Genomic DNA, 26,087 nt, shown 5'->3' with positions numbered 1-26,087 from the left:
GTCAGACACACACTCTGTACTCACTTCAGCTTCTCCAGTTTACAGCTGGGATCCTCCAGTACAGCAGAGAGCAGCTTCACTCCTGAGTGATTGTAGCTCAGGTCCAGCTCTCTTAGGTGTGAGGGGTTTGACCTCAGAGCTGAATCCAGGGAAGAACAGCTTTCTTCTGTGACTCTACAGCCTGACAGCCTGCAGAGAGACAGAAAAAAACTCCCCAATAAATAAGATCACCTCACCATTACAAGCATTACTTATAAGTAAAAGTTACTGCTGTAATAAATATTTCAATAATCACGTGAAATTAACACCTTCCGAACATTTTATAAGAACCTATACTCCTCAGAACAAGAACCAGATGCAGTTGATATAGAATCATTTTTAAATAATCTGGATTTATGTAATCTGTTATGTAATCTGGACCCATATTAATCAATGAAATAGCAGATACCCTTGATGCACCATTAACATCAGAAGAACTCCATAAGGTCCTCAACCAAATGCCTAACAACAAAGAGCCCAGACCGGATGGTTTCCCTGCAGAAATCTGTTAACATTTTTGGGATGTATTATCTTCACTCTTCAATCGCGTGGACGCCCTCCTACGCATTTATATGAAAAAATCTTTGATCAAAAACATAAAATGACTGCATTATTATGTAGAAACAATGAATTTTATCAATAATATATAAAAATATATATTTTTATAATATATAAAAAAATGTAGAATATATAAAAATATATATCAGTAATATATAAAAATATATATACAGAATCCATGACTTGTCATTGAATCCACGCTCACAGTAAAAAGGCCTCGACGCCCTCCCACGCGCGGACACTCTCCTACGCGCGCCTTGCCACCCTCGTACGCACGGACACTCTCCTACACGCGCGCCTTGCCACCCTCGTACGCACGGACACTCTCCTACACGCGCGCCTTGCCACCCTCGTACGCACGGACACTCTCCTACGCGCGCCTTGCCACCCTCGTACGCACGGACACTCTCCTACACGCGCGCCTTGCCGCCCTCGTACGCACGGACACTCTCCTACACGCGCGCCTTGCCGCCCTCGTACGCACGGACACTCTCCTACACGCGCGCCTCGCCGCCCTCGCATGCGCAGACGCCCTCACCAAACGAACTCAGACCCCTTTGAAACTAACCAAACTGAGACTACATCGGGAGGTGGTCTCAGTCCAGTTTGCTTTTAGTCTGCGTCACGGTTTGTTTAACTTGTGCATTATGAACACAAAGTGGTCCTGGCTTGCTTCGACAATTTTTACCCTTTAGCTTTGCCACGTGGTACTGTCCCGGGAAACAAGCAAAAATAATGGCAAAAATAATGGCTGCAAGTGTGGGACGTGGAATAGTTTGTTCAGAGGAGGAGACTATGGCGCTTCTAGACATTTGGAACGAAGAAAACATAAAACATCAACTATCTACAACACAAAGTAAAGGTCTGAGAGCTTTAAGACCTTGAAGTGTGAACAGAAAAAGGACTGAGGCCCCATCAGAGCTGAAGTAAACCAGAAAGAGAACTGAGTCCCCTTTCAAATGAACTCGCATTGTGAACCAAGGGCGTAGATTTGCTCTGGACATTGTTGGGGACCTATGAGCATGACTCCACCCCCCCCCCTGCCCCACCCACCAACCCCGCCACCCCAACTCCGTCCACGGAATGCATGTTTTTTTAATTTGCTGCAAAATGCAAAATCACTTTACATTAATACTAGCAATGCTTCGATTGATATTAATCCACTCGAAATGCAATTCATTACGTTAAATTAAGGAATAGTGTAATGTCAAAACCCCACTAGCATTAACGTTAACTGTTGTCGTTACTTTGATGGACTTTGATGGATTCACTAGCGAACTTGAAGTGACTTACACTTTTCTTTGAAAAAAAGCTCCTTATGTCCAGCTTCTTTTTTTTGCTGCCGCCATCCTCACATGTGTCACCCAACACACCTTCTTGCACGGGGAAAAAAATCCACTGCATTTGGCGCTGCTTGTATCTGAACGCAGCCACAGCCTCTCACATGATAGCAGGGAAATGCACAGCCAATCAAAATGTTCATATGTGTTTTGGGGGCGGGAGGACTCAAGGAGAGAACGTGATTTATCCCTTTCTGCGTGTCGAGGTTAATGTTGACAACACGATTGTTTTTTTTTTTTTAAGTGGATTAAATTATTGGTGGGGACATTTCAATGGTCGGAGGATATTGGTGGGGACACATCCCCTCCGTCCACCCTAAATCTACGCCCCTGTTGTGAACACAAAAAGAACTGACTTCCCTTCCTGTTGGTCCACTTTTGGGACCACTTCTAGAGGTCTGAGTTTGGTTCCTTTAAAGAGGACTATATGTGAAAACACCCTTAGATACTCCTGCTTTATTTTGAAATCATTAGTTATTTTCCACCTTAGTATCTCCAGCATACAGTGTGAAATACCCAGTAATACTCACCTCAGTACCCGCAGTTTACAGTGTGGGATACCCAGTAATACTCACCTCAGTATCTCCAGCTTACAGTGTGAATCCTCCAGTCCTGCAGAGAGCAGCTTCACTCCTGAATCCTGCAGGTCATTGTCACTCAGGTCCAGCTCTCTCAGGGGTGAGGAGTTTGATCTGAGAGCTGAAGCCAGCGCCTCACAGCATTTCTCTGTGAGTTCACACTGGCCCATCCTTAAAAAAAAAATGTAACACTTTTAAATTCACTTTTTACACTGCAGCACTCTATTCAAATGAGACTAGAGGCCATGACATAATAGAGTTTCAGAAAACAATTAAATTACTAAAAATCATTTTAACAGTCATTCCGATTCTGTTGGTGTCCATTATATTTTTGTCCATAACATGTTAAAATCAGCATGTTTAACTGTAACAGAACCGTTAACTTTGCTAACCAACACAAATGTTTTGCATTTTGGTTGAATGGATGTTTCCTGCTTCACTGCTTAATTATTTCTAACATGGATCGAGGGCTGAGATAATTGTGGGATATAAGGAAGTAGGAGAAGAAAACAGAAACTGTTTGTGTTTGTTTATTATGTAACTGCTGAAATGCATTGTGGGTTTTCTTGGTGTCCAGTTTCTTTTTTGTAAAATGCATATTCTGTACTCACTGCAGCTTCTCCAGTTTACAGCTGGGATCAACCAGTACAGCAGAGAGCAGCTTCACTCCTGAGTCTCCTTTGTGATTGTAGCTCAGATCCAGCTCTCTCAGGTGTGAGGGGTTTGACCTCAGAGCTGAAGCCAGGGAGGAACAGCCTTCTTCTGAGACTCTACAGCCTGACAGCCTACATAGAGACAGACAGAAACTCCCCAATAAATAAGATCACCTCACCATTACAAGCATTACTTATAAGTAAAAGTTACTGCTGTAATAAATATTTCAATAATCACGTGAAATTAACACCTTCCGAACATTTTATTAGAACCTATACTCCTCAGAACAAGAACCAGATGTAGTTGATATAGAATCATTTTTAAATAATCTGGATTTATGTAATCTGTTATGTAATCTGGACCCATATTAATCAATGAAATAGCAGATACCCTTGATGCACCATTAACATCAGAAGAACTCCATAAGGTCCTCAACCAAATGCCTAACAACAAAGAGCCCAGACCGGATGGTTTCCCTGCAGAAACCTATAAACATTTTTGGGATGTATTATCTTCACTCTTCAATCGTGTGGACGCCCTCCTAAGCATTTATATGAAAAAATCTCTAATCAAAAACATAAAATGACTGCATTATTATGTAGAAACAATGAATTTTATCAATAATATATAAAAAAATATATTTTTATAATATATAAAATTTTTTATAGTATTTGAAAATATATATCAGTAATATATAAAAATATATATACAGAATCCATGAATCCATTAAATCCAAGCTCACAGTAAAAAGGCCTTGCCGCCCTCGTATGCGCGGACGCCCTCCCACGCGCGGACACTCTCCTACGTGCGCCTTGCCGCCCTCGTATGCGCGGACGCCCTCCCACGCGCGGACACTCTCCTACGCGCGCCTCGCCGCCCTCGTATGCGCAGACGCCCTCCCACGCGTGGACACTCTCCTACGCGCGCCTCGCCGCCCTCGTATGCGCAGACCTGATAAAGACCCAACACAGCACTCCAGTTACCAGCCATTACAGTGTTATTGAATCCTGATAAAGACCCAACACAGCCCTCCAGTTACCGGCCATTACAGTGTTATTGAAACCTGATAAAGACCCAACACAGCCCTCCAGTTACCGGCCATTACAGTGTTATTGAAACCTGATAAAGACCCAACACAGCCCTCCAGTTACCGGCCATTACAGTGTTATTGAAACCTGATAAAGACCCAACACAGCCCTCCAGTTACCGGCCATTACAGTGTTATTGAAACCTGATAAAGACCCAACACAGCCCTCCAGTTACCAGCCATTACAGTGTTATTGAAACCTTATAAAGACCCAACACAATCCTCCAGTTACCGGCCATTAAAGTGTTATTGAAACCTGATAAAGACCCAACACAGCCCTCCAGTTACCGGCCATTACAGTGTTATTGAAACCTGATAAAGACCCAACACAACCCTCCAGTTACCGGCCATTACAGTGTTATTGAAACCTGATAAAGACCCAACACAACCCTCCAGTTACCGGCCATTACAGTGTTATTGAAACCTGATAAAGACCCAACACAGCCCTCTAGTTACCGGCCATTACAGTGTTATTGAAACCTGATAAAGACCCAACACAACCCTCCAGTTACCAGCCACTCTCACTAATGAATACAGACTTGAAAATCATTACAAAAGCTCTCGCCACTCGGTTAGAGACAGTCATTCCTACTATAATCCATCCTGATCAGACTTCATCAAGATAAGACTTGCCTCAGAAAACATCCATAAATCATTTAATTTAGTCAATATTGCTCAGTATACCCATACTAAAACCATAATTACATCATCCATCCATCCATCCATCCATTGTCCAACCCTCTTATCCGACTGGGTCGTGGGGGGTCTGGAGCCTATCCCGGAAGCAATGGGCACGAGGCGGGGAACGACCCAGGAGGGGGGCCAGCCCATCACAGGGCACACTCACACACCATTCACTCACACACCATTCACTCACACACCAGTCACTCACACACCAGTCACTCACACACCATTCACACACACACCAGTCACTCACACACCATTCACACACACACCAGTCACTCACACACCATTCACTCACACACCATTCACTCACACACCAGTCACTCACACACCATTCACTCACACAGCATTCACACACACACCATTCACTCACACACCAGTCACTCACACACCATTCACTCACACACCATTCACTCACACACCAGTCACTCACACACCATTCACTAACACAGCATTCACACACACACCATTCACACACACACCAGTCACTCACACACCATTCACTCACACACCAGTCACTCACACACCAGTCACTCACACACCATTCACACACACACCAGTCACTCACACACCATTCACACACACACCAGTCACTCACACACCATTCACTCACACACCATTCACTCACACACCAGTCACTCACACACCATTCACTCACACAGCATTCACACACACACCATTCACTCACACACCAGTCACTCACACACCAGTCACTCACACACCATTCACACACACACCAGTCACTCACACACCATTCACTCACACACCAGTCACTCACACACCAGTCACTCACACACCATTCACTCACACAGCATTCACACACACACCATTCACACACACACCATTCACTCACACACCATTCACACACACACGTACATCTATAATTACATCATTAGATTAGGCATCTAACAGCAGTTGGACATTTCTCTTTAACACATTCCATAGATTTGGCTTCGGAGAATCGTTCACCCACTGGGTTAAAATGCTGTACACCTCAGCCAAAGCTACAGTGTCACAGATGGGATCACATCACCTGCATTTACACTCCGATGGGGAAGACCTGCCTGCCTGCCTGCCCACTCTCTCCTTCATTGTTTGCCATCTTCATAGAACCACTTGCGGCAGCAATACGACAGAACAGTGAAATAAATGGAATTCATGCCGATAACTCAATATAAAATTCTCTATGCAGATGATATCTTGTTGTTTGTACAAAACCCTCAACCCTCACTACATGAAATTTTAATTTTACTAATACCTTTTCAAAACTATCAAACTACACAATAAACTGGAATAAACCCATAATATTCTCACTGTCTGAAGATGCCTGGGATTCTGCTGATCAGGATGGTCCATTTCACACCAGAAATATCCGGTACTTGGGTATCAGCATCTCCCCCAGGCTGCCAGACTTGTTTACCCTAAACTACACCCCTAACTCAAAACAAAAGATGAATCTCCCACTCTCACTAATAGGACATATTTCAACAAACAAAATAAAAATTCTCCTCTAGATTAATTACTATTTCTCAATGCTTTCTATCATACCTTCAGAAAAATTCTTTCAAACTCTGAACTCGTTAATGTCACATTTTTACTGGAAAAACAAAAACGCAAAAATCAAACATTCCACATCTCAAGACGGATTACAAGCTCAGATTTTTCTTCATTTTTACTTAGCAAATCAACTGCAACACTTAACTAAATGGTCACACTACATGGTTAGAGCAGGAGCAGCTGTACTGTAAAAATCTCAGACGTGCAGACTTACCCTTTCTCAATATTTCATTAAAGAAACATAACTGCTTTAACAATACTGCCATTTGCACAACGCTGACAGCCCAGTGGAAAGCCATTAAAATCACAAACTGCACTCTCAGACCCTGTAAATACACCCCAATATGGAATAATCTGGAATTCCTACTTCACAATTCCACTATTAACTATCACTCATGGGAACAGAAAGGGATTACACCAATCTCTGCCTCCTTTTCAATAACAGTCATTTCATGACATTGAAAGACTCAATCCATAAATACGGAGTTGAGAATAGGCAATTTTTGGGTGTCACAGATGATTATCTGCATGCTATGTGGGCCTGTATACCTGTTCACAGTGCACCATGGGTGTCACAGATAATTATCTGCATGCTCTGTGGGCCTGTATACCTGCTCACAGTGCACCATGGGTGTCACAGATAATTATCTGCATGCTCTGTGGGCCTGTATACCTGCTCACAGTGCACCATGGGTGTCACAGATAATTATCTGCATGCTCTGTGGGCCTGTATACCTGCTCACAGTGCACCATGGGTGTCACAGATAATTATCTGCATGCTATGTGGGCCTGTATACCTGCTCACAGTGCACCATGGGTGTCACAGATAATTATCTGCATGCTCTGTGGGCCTGTATACCTGCTCACAGTGCACCATGGGTGTCACAGATAATTATCTGCATGCTCTGTGGGCCTGTATACCTGCTCACAGTGCACCATGGGTGTCACAGATAATTATCTGCATGCTCTGTGGGCCTGTATACCTGCTCACAGTGCACCATGGGTGTCACAGATAATTGTCTGCGTGCTATATGGGCTTGTATACCTGCTCACAGTGCACCATGGGTGTCACAGATAATTGTCTGCGTGCTATATGGGCCTGTATACCTGCTCACAGTGCACCATGGGTGTCACAGATAATTGTCTGCGTGTTATGTGGGCCTGTATACCTGCTCACAGTGCACCATGGATGTCACAGATGATTATCTGCGTGCTATGTGGGCCTGTATATCTGCTCACAGTGCACCATGGGTGTCACAGATGATTATCTGCATGCTATGTGGGCCTGTATACCTGCTCACAGTGCACCATGGGTGTCATAGATAATTATCTGTATGCTATGTGGGCCTGTATACCCGCTCACAGTGCACCATGGGTGTCACAGATGATTATCTGCATGCTATGTGGGCCTGTATACCCGCTCACAGTGCACCATGGGTGTCACAGATGATTATCTGCATGCTATGTGGGCCTGTATACCCGCTCACAGTGCACCATGGGTGTCACAGATGATTATCTGCATGCTATGTGGGCCTGTATACCCGCTCACAGTGCACCATGGGTGTCATAGATAATTATCTGCATGCTCTGTGGGCCTGTATACCCAGTCACACAAAAATGTTTCTATGTTGGTTATCCTTCAGAATGTTATTTGTATCCAGGTAATCTACCATTTTCGCTTAGATTATAGAACATAAGAACATAAGAAATTTACAAACGAGAGGGAGCCATTCGGCCCATCAAGCTCATTTGGGGAGAACTTAACTAATAGCTCAGAGTTGTTAAAATCTTATTTTAACAACTGATTTAAAGGAACCCAGGGTTTTAGCTTCCGCTACTGTATTAGGATGAATTCATGGACGATTACGTCACCCACGTGATATGGAATTAATCCTTTACTATAATATTCTGGGAAGTTGTAATTGTGGATTAATTCCGATCGCGTGTGGACTGGTCGTCCTGAAATTCAGATCAATCGTCCATAACTCATTCCGAATGTTACTAGGCTGCACGAACATGTTATTTAACGATCCCCTGTAAAACCTAATTTTGCCATAAATAACTTGGGCTCATAAAAAGAAGCCAGGATGCTAATCTGGGCCATTAGATCGGCATGCAGGATGATAATCTGGGCCATTAGATCGGCATGCAGGATGCTAATCTGGGCCATTAGATCGGCATGCAGGATGCTCATCTGGGCCATTAGATCGGCATGCAGGATGCTAATCTGGGCCATTAGATCGGCATGCAGGATGCACATCTGGGCCATTAGATCGGCATGCAGGATGCTCATCTGGGCCATTAGATCGGCATGCAGGATGCTAATCTGGGCCATTAGATCGGCATGCAGGATGCTAATCTGGGCCATTAGATCGGCATGCAGGATGCACATCTGGGCCATTAGATCGGCATGCAGGATGCTAATCTGGGCCATTAGATCGGCATGCAGGATGCTCATCTTGGTTTCGGGAGATGGGGGGGGTCGGTATACAGCACCCTATATTGCCTGTAGGGGGGAACAGGGAGGCATTGCGCAAAGACACCTGGCACAAGGACGCCTATTGTAGTATCTTATCGCAAGCAGCAGCACTCGGACAAAAGGGGGAATTGGAGTACATATTGCCTGGGGGGAAGGGGTGAGCCTGGCCAGCTTACCCCCTGCCCGCATGCAACGCTAAATTTAGTATAAAGGAAGGGGGAGATCCCCGTACTGACCGGAGCTCAGCCGTGGGATAGAGGGCGCATCGCCCGGCACTTTCTCAGGACTCACGTGTTGGTCTCCTGCCAGGACTGAAAGGGCTCCCCAGTCCGTGTGTGAAGGTGGGTGATGATGGCACGTCTGAGTGTAAATAGTTTTGCAGCTGCTTATACGTTTAATTGACTAATGGGGATTAATTATCACCGCTCGTGATAATAATTTGCATTGTCTATATTTTATTATTATTTCTTTTATATATACCTTAGTTCGTATTCTATATCCCTTGTGGTACAAGGTTATTTTGCATTGCTTTTAACTGATATATTGATATCGATTTTAATGTGAAGTTATCTTGTATTACTTGTATTAAAGTGTTTTTGAGTGAACCTAAGCCTGCCTGTTTGTTCCTTCGAGAGCCCTATATCCCTCTCTCATCCATTTTAATACAGCTACACTAGCAGGAAGACTATTCCATACTCTAACTGCACGCTGTGTAAAGAAGTGCTTCCTCAAATTTGTTTTAAAATGTTCTCCGGCTAATTTCCACTTATGGCCACGAGTTCTAGTATTTAAACTAATATTGAAATAGCCATTTGGCTGAACCGCATCCAGACCCGTTATAATCTTATAGACCTGGATCATGTCCCCCCTCAGTCTCCTTTGCTCAAGGCTAAACAGATTCAGCTCCTCATAAGACATTCCTCTAAGACCAGGAATCATTCTCGTAGCCCTCCGTTGCACCTTTTGTAAGGCAGCAATGTCCTTCTTAAGGTATGGTGACCAAACCTGCACACAATATTCTAGGTGGGGTCTTACCAAGGAATTATATAAATGTAACATCACCTCCCTTGACTTAAACTCCACACACCTAGAGATATAACCCAACATTCTATTGGCCTTTTTTATTGCTTCCCCACACTGGCGAGAGTGGGACATGGAAGCATCAACATACACACCGAGATCTTTCTCGTAATCAGCTACCTTTATTTCAGTGGAACCCATAAAATATCTGTACTTTATATTTCTGCTCCCTGCATGGATTACCTTACATTTATCTGTGTTAAATTTAATCTGCCAAGTATCAGCCCAGTCGCTAATTAAATCTAGATCCTGTTGTAGCCTCTCTGCTGCTAGATTAGTATCTGCTACCCCGCCCACCTTGGTGTCGTCTGCAAATTTAACCAGTTTACTGTATGTATTGGTGTCAATACCATTAATGTAAATAAGGAACAATAGTGGTCCTAAAATTGAACCCTGCGGTACCCCACTATGAACGCAGACCCACTGTGACTTTGTGCCTCTAATAACTACTAATAGCTTCCATTACTTTTCCAGTTATGCGAGTTACATTAATAATTATTTGCTGGATTACTTCTATCCCCTTTTCTCAATATGGGCATTATATTAGCATACTTCCAGTCAGAAGGTATCACACCAGCAGATAAGGATTTCTGGAATATTAAAGTTAAAGGTTGGCTAATAATATCCCTCATCTCTTTTAAGACTATAGGTAAGATGCCATCAGGGCCCTGTGATTTATTTATTTTGAGCTTAGCTAGGCTTTGTACCACATCAGCCTCAGTTATACATACAGTGCCCTCCGCAATTATTGGCACCCCTTTGTACAAGGGTAAGAAAAAATCCACCTTCTGGTGAAGTTGCTACATCTCACACTGAAAAAATGAGAAATCCAACCTTTTACTGAAATTAATTTATTAAAAAAAAAAAAAAACCTTCAAGAAATATTATTTTTAATGAAAACACATGTGGCATGATTATTGGCACCCCTGCAAATTATAGTGAACACAATGTAACTGAAGCATGTTTCCCTTGTAAATTGTACATCTTTGAGTTGATTGGAGTGAATAGGAACCTTCAAGCTGTAATCCATGACTTTCTGATTATCTGGGGTACAAACATGAGGAGACACAGAGGCCAAATTCCCTTAGTCATCCATCAACATGGGAAAGATAAGAGATCACACAGACCAAATGAGGGAGAAGTGTGCTGACCTTCATAAGTCAGGGAATGGGTATGAAAAATAGTTACTCGCCTTAAAATGCCCTTTTCTACTGTTAGGGCAATAATTAAAAAGTGGACATCAACTGGAACTGTTAGAAACCTGCCTGGAAGACGACCCAAGTTTATTTAGCCCCCACATACAGTGAGGAGGATCATAAGAGAGATAAAAAAATCCCCAAGGATGACTGTTGGTGAATTACAAGACCAAGTAAAATCTTGGGGTTACCACGTCTCTGAAAAAACCATCAGACGACACCTTCATGCTAACAGATTTTTGAAAGGTATGACAGAAAGAAGCCTTTTCTGTCAGTTACTTCACATGTAAGTGGCAGGAGTTCGCAAAACATTACTACAACTTTGACTGGAATCAAATTCAATGGTCTGATGAAACAAAAATGGAGCTTTTTGGCAATAAACATTCAAGGTGGGTTTGGTGTAAACAGAAGGATGGATATAATGAAATGAACCTCATCCCAACTGTAAAATATGGTGGAGGTTCTGTGATGTTTTGGGGCTGTTTTTCCTCCAAAGGCCCCGGAAACCTCGTTAGGGTACATGGCACTATGGACTCCATGAAATACCAGGACATTTTTGTAGGATCACACATGCACATATCACAGGGCCTAAATTCCAGGTGGCCTGAGACAAGGCCGAGCCTGGTACGAGAGGCACCAAAGGGGGGTTACACACACAAACACACACACACAGATAACCAGGGAGGCTAGCACTCCAACTTTTATTGCCCAAAGATTTAGGGACCTACAGACAAGCAGAGTGGACTTCACGGACAGGGGTCCCTCGACTTGGCACACAACCCCCTCCCCATACATTCTGCCTTACATTTCACTCACCCAACAGACAAACACCCTAAAGGAAATTTCATTTAAGTTTGGCTTTTGTATACCCTGTATATTGATTTACTCACGACTACTAGTCTCAATATACAGATACGTTATGTTTGTATGTGTCCTAACTATTAGAGAGTCTTCTGTGTTAAAACCCCCCCTTCTCTTCCAACATTCCTTTGTGGTCCTTATCTGATCTTGGTGGACCTCACCAAGTTTCTTTGTTTCTACCATGCTATGTTAAAAGAACTGAATTAAGGTGTATTTTATCCATTCTGGAGAAGATGAATTGGCATAAGCCACACCAAACAAATTATGTTCTTTCCAGATGTGCAACTTATATTGATATTACCACAAACTAACGGCCACGCCTATCTATGGATAAGATGTGCTGTTTGTAATATGAATATTTGATGTAATATCCGCACAAAGTGTAACATCTGTTGAGGTGCAACCCAAAACACCTGTATCCTATACTGATGTGAATCAGTCACATAGATACAATAATTAATTGTTTAATCAATTAATGCAGATGGTATGAGGTATGTACCTGTGAAGCTGGTATGGCATGTTTGGTATCAATCTGATTGTTAATCACCCCTGATTCCAAATCTGGTCAGTGATTACCATAAAAGTGGATGTATCAAAAGTTATAACAGCTTAATGAAAATCATCAGTAAAGGTAGAATCAGGCGGGCCATAAATCACAAAAGGACTGATACAGACCCCCTTCCGAAAGCCCGCCAAATGGATGGCCAGCCATTGGGCCAGGAGTCGAATTCCTGGTCATCCCTATTCATGAACTTTAGACCATAAAAATCTAGCACCTCAGAACAAAGGAGAGCGGAGAACAACCAGCAGCAGAGCAGAACAACCGCCAACCAGAGCAGAACAACCGCCAGCTGGCGCAGAGAAAACCATCCGCCCGAAGGAGAACATCAGCCCGGGAGAAGAGAAACCCACAAGAAGCCCTCCGGTGAAGGCCCAGCTGAACAGAGAACAGCACCCAAGACAAAGCTTCACCAGGAGAGAGAATCTAAAGGGACTCCACTCCACTGCTCCAAACGCCGCGCCTTCCTGAGTGCCATCAGCTCAGCAGCTCTGCCATCAACTGCCAAGACCCCCCCCCCCCCCCCACTCTTCAACCAAGTAAACCAACTTCCTTTCATTCTAACAACTTAAGCTGTTCTGTTTAACCTGCTATAAGACTTTAGGGTCGTGTTTCCACAAACTATGCTTGCTTTGCAGATCAGTATTTCCCATTTCAGGTTACTCATTTAAATCCGGTCATTGCATTTTCATAATTACATCGTTTGTTTTATTCCGTTATTTCGTGTTTGTTGTTTGTGTTAGGTGTAATGTCTGTCTTATGTCAGTTGTAGTGTTAGCTAGGAATAAATGCATGTCTTTTACACAACTTTAGCCTCCGTCATTGTGTGTCTCATAATAAGTTCCTGCCATTGTGCGATCTTGCTACACGCTCTGAACCTCAAACTCGCCTGAAACATCGCGATTCTCTCTCTCATTGGCCGTGAGGGGAGCTTCGCTACCAATCGTGTACATTACCTGGTGATGCAGCTCGCTGGACGAGCCTTCTAACCCAGGTTACTAAGCGATACTGGTAATTAGTGAATCCCATTTAGGTCTTACATTAACAGACTCACAGGGATACCACAATTGAGTTTGGAGGAGCCGACCATTCGGCATAACAATTGATTAATAATCAGCATTAAATAATAATTAATTAAACTTTAATTAATTCAAACATATTGGTGGAGAATATTAAAATTTATTTGAGCTAATAATTCCTACATTTTATATCAATATTTGGCTGCTTCTGCCAGGAAACTAAAGCTGGGCCGTCATTGGATCTGCCAGCAGGACAGTGATCCTAAGCACATGTCCAAATCAACATAAAAATGTTTAGCTGACTGCAGTATCAAGCTTCTGCCATGGCCATCTCAGTCCCCTGACCGGAACCCCACTGAAAACCAGTGGGCTGAGCTGAAGAGCAGAGTGTACAAGAGAGGGCCGAGGACCCTGGGTGATCTGGAGAGATTCTGTACAGAGGAATGGACTCAGATGCCCTGCTCTGTATTCTTCAACCTTATAAAATGTTATAGGAGACTCAGTGCTGTTACACTGGCAAAGGGGGGCTGTGCAAAGTATTAAAAGCAGGGGTGCCAATAATCATGGCACATGTGTTTTTATTGAAAATAATTATTTCTTGATGAAGGATTTGTTTTTCTTTGAATACATTTATTTCAATGAAAGGTTGGATTTTTCAAAAAATTTCAGTGTGAGATGAAGCTGCTTTGCCAAAAAGTGGATTTTTTCTAACCATTTTTACAAATCTTTACAAGAGGTTCCAATAATTGTGGAGGGTGCTGTATATCGTTAATATACGACACTGTATTTGTACTAAATGGTGGTAAGTTAATCATTTCCTCTACCGTGAACACCTGTGTAAAATAATCATTAAACTCATTTACTATATCAATTTCATTTTCAATTATAAGGCCCTTACTATCCTGTAGATTAGTGATTTCAGCTTTTATAGTTCTTTTGGAGTTATATTGGAAGAAACCTTTAATGTCATCATTAGCCTCCAATGGAATCTTCCTTTCGACATTCCACTTAGCGAGTCTAATGTTACTTTTTAACTCAACCTGTAGACTTAGATACTCCTGCTTTACTTTGAAATCATTGGTTATTTTCTACCTTAGTATCTCCAGCGTACAGTGTGGAGTACCCAGTAATACTCACCTCACTACCCCCAGTTTACAGTGTGGAATACCCAGTAATACTCACCTCACTACCCCCAGTTTACAGTGTGGAATACCCAGTAATACTCACCTCACTACCCCCAGTTTACAGTGTGGAATACCCAGTAATACTCACCTCACTACCCCCAGTTTACAGTGTGGAATTCCCAGTAATACTCACCTCACTACCCCCAGTTTACAGTGTGGAATACCCAATAATACTCACCTCACTACCCCCAGTTTACAGTGTGGAATACCCAGGAAGACTGACCTCAGTATCTCCAGCTTACAGTGTGAATCCCCCAGTCCAGCAGAGAGCAGCTTCACTCCTGAATCCTGCAGGTCATTGTCACTCAGGTCCAGCTCTCTCAGGGGTGAGGAGTTTGATCTGAGAGCTGAAGCCAACGTGTCACAGCATGTCTCTGTGAGATTACAGCTGTTCAGCCTGGAAAAAGAAAATATGTTAAGACACAGACACATATATAACCTACACATTGTTAATAGTACTGACAGCAACATTAAAACAAGCGAGCAGCACAGGCCACTGGGGGACTCAGAGGGGGAATGGGGGGGCAGTCGCCACCCTAGAGCCCCCATGGCTGAAAAAACGTCACTAAATTTCCCTAAGGAATGGTGAAAATGCCACTATTAGCTGCCTAAAGCACGGTTTAGCACCATGTAGGATGTCCCCTTCACTGGAGTTGGTGCCTTATAGAGCGAGAAGATGTGATGAAGTGTATTAATGAGAGCCCTTCTAGTGGAGGATATGTGATGCAGTGCCCTATAAGGTGCCCTTACAATGGTATAAGCGGCTCCTATGGGTACCCTTCTAATGGAAATGGGTGCCATTATGAAGAGCCCTTCTAGTGGAGGATATGTGATGTAGTGCCCTAAAAGGTGCCCATACAATGGTATAAGCGGCTCCTATGGGTACCTTTCTAATGGAAAAGGGTGCCATTATGAAGAGCCCTTCTAGTGGAGGATATGTGATGCAGTGCCCTAAACGGTGCCCATACAATGGTATAAGCGGCTCCTATGGGTACCCTTCTAACGGAAAAGGGTACCATTATGAAGTGCCCTTCTAGTGGAGGATATGTGATGCAGTGCCCTAAACGGTGCCCATACAATGGTATAAGCGGCTCCTATGGGTACCCTTCTAACGGAAAAGGGTACCATTATGAAGAGCCCTTCTAGTGGAGGATATGTGATGCAGTGCCCTAAACGGTGCCCATACAATGGTATAAGCGGCTCCTATGGGTACCCTTCTAACGGAAAAGGGTACCATTATGAAGAGCCCTTCTAGTGGAGGATATGTGATGTAGTGCCCTAAAAGGTGCCCATACAATGGTATAAGCGGCTCCTATGGGTACCCTTCTAACGGAAAAGGGTGCCATTATGAAGAGCCATTCTAGTGGAGGATATGTGATGTAGTGCCCTAAAAGGTGCCCATACAATGGTATAAGCGGCTCCTATGGGTACCCTTCTAACGGGAAAGGGGACCATTATGAAGAGCCCTTCTAGTGCAGGATATGTGATGTAGTGCCCTAAAAGGTGCCCATACAATGGTATAAGCGGCTCCTATGGGTACCCTTCTAACGGGAAAGGGGACCATTATGAAGAGCCCTTCTAGTGCAGGATATGTGATGTAGTGCCCTAAAAGGTGCCCATACAATGGTATAAGCGGCTCCTATGGGTACCTTTCTAATGGAAATGGGTGCCATTATGAAGAGCCCTTCTAGTGGAGGATATGTGATGTAGTGCCCTAAAAGGTGCCCATACAATGGTATAAATGGTCCCTATGTGTATCCTTTCCATAGAAAAGGGTGCTGGACCAACCTATCCCAGGCCATCAGAGCAGCAAATAGTGCAAAAGCTGAGAGAATCCACAGCCACGTCCAAAACACTGGGGACGTACGACACATGTGGCAGGGCATCTGGGCATCACCCACTACAGGACATCTCCACCTGCCTGTGACAGTGAGACCTCTCTTCCAGATGTGCTGAATCACATCTATGCACAGTTTGAAGCACAGAATGTCATGGCAGCAAGGAAGATCACCCCTCCCCCAACGAGCAGGTGCTCCGCCTGACCATGAGTGATGTAAGGAGAACTGTGTTCAGAATCATCTCACAGAAGGCCGCCGGATCAGACAACATTCCTGTTCTTCTATTACTGCATATGTGATGCAATCCCAAGATTTTGGATGTTCCTTACAGCTGTTTTTATGAATTTTGATACGTCATTCATCCCCATGAGGAAATTGCCTTTTTACCTCCCCCATCTTGCTCTCCATGAAACTCACAGACACATACACAGGTGAAAGAAAGTTTGGGGGTAACAGCAAAGGTTTGGCCAGTATTCAGTGCATCTGCAGTGACTGGCATTAAGGGACCTGCTCAAGGGGACCAGTGATGACATCACTCTGCCGGCCAGGAGATCTGAACCAATGGCCATCCACTCACGGGCACCGAGTCCGAACCCAAAGAGTCACGTTCCACACCCAGTATTTCCAGAAATTCTTCTTCCAGTGTCCAGAACTGAAAAAGAATTTCTGAGTGGTTTGCCCAGTATTAAGACAAACTGGAACATTCTGTGAAATTCTGGCTCTTGGTTGTTTTTCACACAAAGGATGGTTACTAACTAAAGCATTACTAACTTCAGCCAAAATCCATCCATCCATCCATATTCTGAAACCGCCAATCCTGTTCAGGGTCATGGGGCTCTGGTGCGGATCCCGGAGGCTATGGGTGCAAGGCAGGAAATAACGAGGCGTCAACCCATCACAGGGCACACGCACACACACACACACACACACACACACACACACACACACAAGGCAGGAAACAAACCAGGACGAGGTGCCAACCCATCACAGGGCACACACACACACACACACACACAAACACACACACCAATGGGCAATTTGAACTTCAGCCAATATAAAACCTGAATTCCGAAAAATCCTTTTTGGTTATTAATCCAGGAGGGGGAAATAAATAAAATAGTTATACAGTTTCAATATATATTTAATACAGTGCGTCTCTACTACTGCAAAACTTGCTGTGTTGTCACATCCTTAGCCAGGAGCAGCTGAGGCCAGCAGAGGGCGCCAGTGAGCAGCCATCGACAGCAGTCTTCTGGAAGCTCCCAGCTTTGGGGTCCATCGTATGAACACACCTGCTGACAATAACACTCACATAGCATTTCTGTGGAGCTGCTGTGTGGCTCAGCAGGCTAAGCCTCTGGGCCTGTGGTCGGAAGACTGCTGGTTCGAGATTCGGCAGAATAGTCACATGTCTGTGGGCCCATGAGTGAGGCCATTAAACCTCCAGTTCCAGGGGTGCTGGATGCCAGCCGACCCAGTGCTGTGACCCCTAAGCTTATTCTCCCTGTAAATGTGTCTGTGTCTCTCATGGAGACTGAGAAGAGAAGCAAACCAATAAACCTGTACTTGTGCAAGTAAAGGATCATTTCACTTATAAACCCTCCAGATAAAGAGCCTCTTTGTTTCTATAGCAGGTTAGGATGCTGTCCCAGTTATCGGAAGGCATAGTGGATGTTAGTGGAAATGTCACTTTTGTGTTTTTTACTACATCACTACCTAGTCATTATAAAATCTGGGTTCAGGATAACAAAAACAAATCTAGCCAAGTCATTAATGCCTGCGGAGGAAGAGATTGTATGTTTGGTATATTTCAAACAATACTAATAATTTACTGCCAGAGAAGACATGTTTTACATCCTCACATCACTTACAGAGCTGTCTTGCATGTCTTGACCACAGACAGCAGCCTCCAGTGCTCATTATCTGATCTGAAGAATTTCTTCAGATCAAACACATCCAGCTCCTCATCTGACATCAGCATCACAAAGGCCAGAGCTGAATACTGTGCAGGTGAGAGGTCTTCTGCTGAAAGGCTTCCTGAATTCAGGTATTTTTGCACCTCCTCTACTAGAGAATTGTCACCCAGCTCAGTCAGACAGTGGAACAGGTTGATGGTCCTTTCTGGAGATAAATTCTCCTTTATTTTCCCCTTGATGTATTGCGCTGTTTCCCCAATGTTATGTGAGCTGAATCTCCTCTGTCCCAGTAGCCTTTGTAACAGAGTCTTACTGGAGTCTGTTGAGAGGCCCAGGAGGAAGCGGAGGTAGAGGTCCAAGTGTCCATTCTTGCTCTTTAATGCCTGATCCACTGCAGTCTTCAGTAGCTTAGCTGATGACTTTGATAGAAACACATATAAAGCAGCGAGATACTCCTGGATGCTCAGATGCACAAAGCAGTACACCTTTGTCTGATACAACCCATACTCCTCTTTAAAGACTTCTGTGCAGACTCCAGAGTAAACTGAAGCTTCTCTGATGTCAAGGGCACTCTTTTCCAGATCTTTCTTATAAAATATGAGATTGCCTTTTTCAAGGTTATGAAAAGCCAGTTTACCGAGATTTAGAAGGAGGCGTCTAATATCATTAGTTTCATTGTTTTTCATCAATCCATCCTTCAGTTTCCTGTACCACTCTGTCCTATTCTGGGGCCTGTACTTGTTTTTAATTAATTTTGTCTGAAAGATCAGGAAGTGTGTGTACATTTCAGTCAGAGTCCTTGGAATTTCTCCACTGTCAGACTCACTAAAAAGACTCTCAAGGACAGTGGCTGAAATCGAGCAGAACACAGGAATGTGGCACATGATGAAGAGGCTCCTTGATGATTTCACATGTCTGATAATCCTTTCAGCCAAGCTCTCATTATTAAATCTCTTTCTGAAATACTCCTCCTTCTGGGCATCACTGAACCCTCGTATCTCTGTCACCTGGTCGATGCACTCAGTAAGTATCTGATTGGTTGCTGCAGGCCGGGAGGTTATCCAGAGGAGAGCGGATGGAAGCAGATTCCCCTTAATGAGGTTAGTCAACAGCACATCCAGTGATGTTTCCTTTTTTACATCAAACCAGCTCTCATTGTTCTGAAAATCTAGAGGAAGTCGACACTCATCCAGACCATCAAAGATGAACAAGACTTTGTACTTAAACAGCTCAGTAGATTGAAATGAATTTAGTTCTGGGTCAAAGCGGTAAAGCAGTTCAATCAGACTGTATTTATCCTTAATCAAATTCAGGCTCCGGAAAGGAAGAGCAAATATGAAGTGAATGTCCTGGTTTGCTTTTCCATCTGCCCAGTCGAGAATAAATTTCTGCACAGAGACTGTTTTCCCGATACCTGCCACCCCTTTAGTGAGTACAGTTCTGATAGGTGTCTCACGCCCACATAAGGGTTTAAATATATCATTGCACTTGACTGTAGTATCTTCTGTTTGCCTTTTCTTGGGTGCTGTTTCAATCTGTCTCACTTCATGTTCATCATTGACTCCTCCAGCTCCCCCTTCAGTTATGTAGAGTTCTGTGTAAATCTCTTTGAGAAGTGTTGGCTGTCCTTCCTTAGCTTTCCCTTCAGTGACAAACTCAAATTTCTTCTTCATGTTACATTTTATTCTGTCCATCATGAGCTCCCCTGAAGAAATATGGGAGGAAAATGGACAATTTCTCAATATAAAAACACACACACACACACACGATGTTCACTATTTCACTGTGATAAATGAAACTTTAAATATCACATCATACAGATTTTTTTCTGAAACACCACATACATGTAGATAATAGCGTACAGCTCTTACTTTTCTCTGATACGTCACCCAGCTCACTTCCTGCTTGGTTACCTGAAATAAGAAAGAATTTCATATTCATTTCTATCTTCAACATCAGTATGTAGCAAAAACTTCATTATTTCCCATATAATGTTATTTAATATATTTCTTTTTCAATACCTAAAAAAGGTTACATATGGTTTTATATGACAAGTGAGAAAAGTTAAAAAGCGTGATTACAATTCTGCAGGTCTGCCTTCAGTCTCTCAGCAAGGTCATTCAGGGTCATATTCTTCAGGATTTCAAGCATGACATTGAAAGCATCAACTTCGCTGTAGGAATTTATCATCTTGTCAGCGAGGTCTGTCCTATCCAAGCCCTTCACCAGACCCCTGGGAAGGGGCTTTAACTCTTTATACTGTGTGTGACTCAGTTTCCATTTAAACTTCTTCAGCTCTTCATCATCGAGCTCCTCCAGGTACTCCTCCAAGAGGTCGGGGAGCGAGGTCTGGGTCTGCAGAATGTCAGAGATGAGTCCATGAGACTCACAAACCCGTACATGGTCACTCCCACACATGCACTGACCTTTCTGTTAACAGAAGGCAGGTTTCCTGCTCACAGTCTTATATGTCTGCTGGAGATACCTGCTGTGATTCTTTCATTACTATAGGAGACACACGTGTGTTTATTTCTGCATTATTATTTAACCTTATTTAAGCAGGTTAGTCTCACTGATGTTTAAAATCTCTTTTAAAAGAGAGACCTGTCCAATATAAACAGTTTCAAGTTAAGATCCAATACAGCACATTAAAACAATAGGGTCAAATCATAACAGACTGCAAACATAATGTTAAGGCAGCATCAAATATAATTATACACATTTTAGATAAAGTTATTCTGTTCCAGCCCGTCTGTACCATTTGGCGTAGGGCAGTACGGAAGTAATATAATTATACATATTTTAGATTAAGTTATTCTGTTGCAGCCCGTCTGTACCATTTGGTGCAGGGCGGTACGGAAGTAATATAATTATTCATATTTTAGATTAAGTTATTCTATTCCAGCCCGTCTGTACCATTTGGCGTAGGGCAGCACGGAAGTAATATAATTATACATATTTTAGATTAAGTTATTCTGTTGCAGCCCGTCTGTACCATTTGGTGTAGGGCGGTACGGAAGTAATATAATTATACATATTTTAGATTAAGTTATTCTGTTGCAGCCCGTCTGTACCATTTGGTGCAGGGCGGTACGGAAGTAATATAATTATTCATATTTTAGATTAAGTTATTCTATTCCAGCCCGTTTGTACCATTTGGTGTAGGGCGGTACGGAAGTAATATAATTATACATATTTTAGATTAAGTTATTCTGTTGCAGCCCGTCTGTACCATTTGGTGTAGGGCGGTACGGAAGTAATATAATTATTCATATTTTAGATTAAGTTATTCTGTTCCAGCCCAGTCTGTACCATTTGGTGTAGGGCGGTATGGAAGTAATATAATTTTACATATTTTAGATTAAGTTTTTCTGTATCAGCCCATCTATACCATTTGGTGTAGGCAGTATGGTACGGAAGTAGCCTGGGGAAGAGCACTGTGGAGAGGGAGCTTTTTGTCTGCTATGTTCAGCAACCTTCAGCTGAAAATCATTACTCAGCTTAAGCTTCCCTGCCTTTCAGTGTCTGGTATTTATGGACAAAATGCATCAAATGCCGAAACGCTGTAGCCAAACCTCCTGGTGAGCCATTGCTTAGATGATTATGGCTGTAAGGAAACCAGGTCCTGTGTATCAGTCTGACTCTGTAATAAAAACCAAAAGTAATTTTAGCTTTATATTCAAAAGTCAGTTTAGCAGCTGTAATATCTTACAACCAAAGCAAACTGGTCAGTTTTTACTCACACAGGCAGTTTGCAGTCGCAGGGAGAGACGTCCACTGATCATTTGGACTAATAACTATGGGCCATATTTCACCCTGTGTTTAAGTCAAAAAGGATACAGCCATTACACTGCATGTTCCTTCAGTATTCAATGGGCACTTTGGATATTAAACTATAAGGAGGGAGGCTGGCCTTGATGTGATGTGCAACCAGCCCCTCAAAGCATGTCATCTCCACTGAGGTGAAAGCGATTGGCCTGTAATCACTGAGGCAGGTTATATCAGACTTCTATGGGACAGGGATGATGGTGGATGACCTCAAGCAGCGAGGGATGGTGGGTTGGGATAAGGAGCGATTGTAGATCTTGGTGAGGATGCCAGAGAGCTGGGAAGGACATGCTTTGAGTATTTTGCCTGATGCTCTCAGGACCAGCTGCTTTCCTCGGGTTGACTTGCCTGAGTGCTCATCTCACTTGGTGCTCCTGCAGAGTGAGTGTGGGAGTGCTGGAGGCTGGGGGGGTGGGGGGGGCAGTGTGACTGTGTCTGACCTGTGTGACTCAAAGCGAGCAAAGAAGCTGTTTATACTCTGGTCACCAGAGCGAGGAAGTGGCTGTACCACCTGAGGCAGCTGAGGAGATTTAGGGTCATTCCAGTGATCCTAAAAACCTTCTACTCAGCTGCTGTGGAGAGCATCTTGACCATGAACATTACGGTATGGTTTGGGAACTGTTCTCTGAAGGAGCACATAGCCCTGCAGAGGGTGATCAGGGCGGCCGAGCGTCGTGTCAGATCTCCTCTGCCCTCCCTGCTGGACACCTACAATAAACGCTGCAGGTCCAGAGGTACCAAGATAATTAAGGACTCCTCACACCCCGCAAACTGCCTGTTCCGCAGGCTGAACTCAGGCAGACGGCTCCGTTGCCTCATGTCCAGGACAGAGAGACTCAGGAAGCTTTTTCCCCCAGGCCATAAGGCTTCTCAATTCACACTAATTCTGGTCCTTCTGTACACTACGTATGTTTGTACTGGTCCTACATTTTCAGTTTCTGTGCCATCTTGGCAGCTTTGATGCCCTTCCTCAGGTCATCTCTCCCTGTGCTGTACTGTCCCCTGTCCCCTGTACCCTGTCCTCTGTCTCCTGTCCTGAAGGCAGTATGGCGGTCCCTGATGAGTGAGTGGACTTCTGTCATCATCCAGGGTTTCTGGTTTGGAAAAACCTGGGCGGGTTTGTTGACACTGACATTGTCAGCACAGTTTGCAATGTAGAACAGCACAGTTTGTGTGTCCTGCTCTAAGTCCTGATATTCAAATAGACTCCAGTCATTGTGTGTAGCTGGGAAATAGCGTCCCCTGGCCAAGTCTTACTTTCTTCCTGAGGGGGATATAGGCTGGTATGAGGAGAAGAGCAAGGTGGTGTGACTGGCCTAAATGTGGTAAAGGCACAGTTCAGTAGCCATTAGGGGTGTAACAGTTCACAAAAATCGCGGTTCGGTTCGATACGACACAGTGGTGTCACGGTTCGGTATGTTTTCGATACAGCAAAAATAAAAAAAAATGCCAGATAATTTCTTTGATTTTTTTCACTTTTTTATTTATTAAAACATCAAAAAAGTATGATCTTGTTTTTTCTTTTACTTTAAACAATGATGAAGCTATTCTTCACACATCTTCTGAGGTTTCTTTTTAGCAGCAAATAAAACAAAACCTCCTTTATAACCAAAACCAAAAAGCTCCTGATAAAAAAAAATTATGTAACTTTGTAGTAGTTATAAACTACAAAGAAAAGAACAATTTTGTTTTTATATGGAACTCAGTTTCAATCAATTTTTAAGTTTTTTTTCCAGAAAGATGAGTGTGTCCACATTTTATCCACCACTCTCTTGCCATCACCCTCATAACTTACAGGGAAACCAAAGTGCTCCCAAACTCCAGACCTGTTGGTTATAGGAGGATACTCTATTTCTGGTCTGATAATTGCATTAACGTTACTAGCCATTTTGCAACGAGCTAGTGCAGCAAATGCCTGACTGACTGGAGTAGTGTTTGGGGGTGGGAGGGGCAGTCAGCACGTTGCCTGTCACGTCGTTTGGGCTGCCTTGTTGAGCGTAGTAGCACTGAAAACATTATATTTTACACACTTTATTCTCTTTTATTTTTTTCAAATATAACCCTCTGGAGTCTAGGAGTAGGGAACACACTTTCACTGACTGGGGCATGGTCACACATTTCATTCAATATCATAAACTTAATTCATAGCAAATAAATTATTTCTTATATATTTGTTTTGGCATTAAACTCATCTTAATCTTAGTGTACTTTGTAAATATGTCAGATTTATGTTAAGTTTGTAATTTGACATCAAAGTATGGATATTGCAAAATGCAGCTTAGAATAATTGCAGACACATAATAAAAGTACATAGTAAGCAATGCTGGCAGTTTGTTTTGATCCAAGATATCTGATCAACAAAGTCTTGGCTACATGAAGATGACTAAATGGTATAGTTGCAACGTTCAGTTGGATAAATAAATAAGAAAAACCGAACTCATGTCACTATTTCTGGCTCCTTTCATTGAATATGTAGCAACTGTCATGTGTATGAATGAGCCATTGTCACCTGGCCACGTCCCCAACCCCCTTTTATGGCGCTGATGGGGATGTATCTGGATCGCGTTGCACCGTTGCGCTGTTAATAAAATTACCATGCGAATTCCATTTGAATACGCGCTAATTAATGTGGCTATTTAGAATGTGAATAGCGATCTTCGGGTGAGAGCGGTACTACACGCCCCCGATGCAGGTAAAACAAAGTAAGATGACTTGGTTTACTTTTTATGCTGGTTTAGCCCAATTTTAAAAACTTTAATACTTAATGGACGTTTTGAAAAGGAGACCGATTACGGATTTAGTCAGCGTTTTATTCATGTTTCTATAATAAGATTTCAGCGAGTTATGAACTGAAATACACAAGAAAGATACTCGGCATCGCTGAGGATGCCGTCGACTCCAGAGGGATAAAAGTATTTTTCTGAATCGTTCGGTTTGTAATGCGTACCGAACCGAAAGCCTCGTACCGAACGGTTCAATACGAATACGCGTATCGTTACACCTCTAGTAGCCATGCTTGATATTAGAATAAACACTGTTAAGTATGTTTTGCCGCCTGGTGGCAGAGTTCATGTATTGAGTGAATTTGGGGGGGAAAGTGATTGTCTGTGGTTTGGTTGTGTGAAAACTGAAAGGCGACAAAGGGAGTACTGGCACTGAATAACAAGGGGAGCACTGGCACTGAATCACAAGGGTAGCACTGGCACCTGGCACTGAATAACAAAGGGAGTACTGGCACTGAATCACAAGGGTAGCACTGGCACCTGGCACTGAATAACAAGGGGAGTACTGGCACTGAATCACAAGGGTAGCACTAGCACCTGGCACTGAATCACAAGGACAGTACTGGCACCTGGCACTGAATAACAAGGGGAGCACTGGCACCTGGCACTGAATCACAAGGGTAGCACCTGCACCTGGCACTGAATCACAAGGGGAGTACTGGCACCTGGCACTGAATCACAAGGGGAGTACTGGCACCTGGCACTGATTAACAAGGGTAGCACTGGCACCTGGCACTGAATCACAAGGGGAGTACTGGCACCTGGCACTGAATCACAAGGGGAGTACTGGCACCTGGCACTGAATCACAAGGGGAGTACTGGCACCTGGCACTGATTAACAAGGTGA

General features: G+C 43.3%; 1 protein-coding gene across 4 annotated transcripts in view; it reads right to left on the bottom strand.

Moving 5' to 3' along the window:
* Nucleotides 1-26,087, bottom strand: part of LOC140588788 (protein NLRC3-like) — a 242,237-nt gene that overhangs the window by 138,343 nt on the left and 77,807 nt on the right. For 2 of the 4 annotated variants that reach the window (XM_072710953.1, XM_072710951.1), the window contains exons 9-12: nucleotides 15,099-15,272; nucleotides 3,127-3,300; nucleotides 2,513-2,686; nucleotides 25-189 (exon numbers count right to left, since the gene is read on the bottom strand). In XM_072710953.1, coding sequence (XP_072567054.1) covers nucleotides 25-189; nucleotides 2,513-2,686; nucleotides 3,127-3,300; nucleotides 15,099-15,272 — 687 coding nt within the window. The remainder of the gene's footprint in view (nucleotides 1-24; nucleotides 190-2,512; nucleotides 2,687-3,126; nucleotides 3,301-15,098; nucleotides 15,273-26,087) is intronic. The other 2 variants (XM_072710950.1, XM_072710952.1) reach the window with 1 other exon arrangement.

Source organism: Paramormyrops kingsleyae, chromosome 4 (genome assembly GCF_048594095.1).
Source record: "Paramormyrops kingsleyae isolate MSU_618 chromosome 4, PKINGS_0.4, whole genome shotgun sequence".
Lineage (NCBI taxonomy): Eukaryota > Metazoa > Chordata > Actinopteri > Osteoglossiformes > Mormyridae > Paramormyrops > Paramormyrops kingsleyae.
The sequence above is the reverse complement of the archived record's forward strand: the minus strand, read 5'-3'. Positions and strand labels throughout refer to the sequence as shown.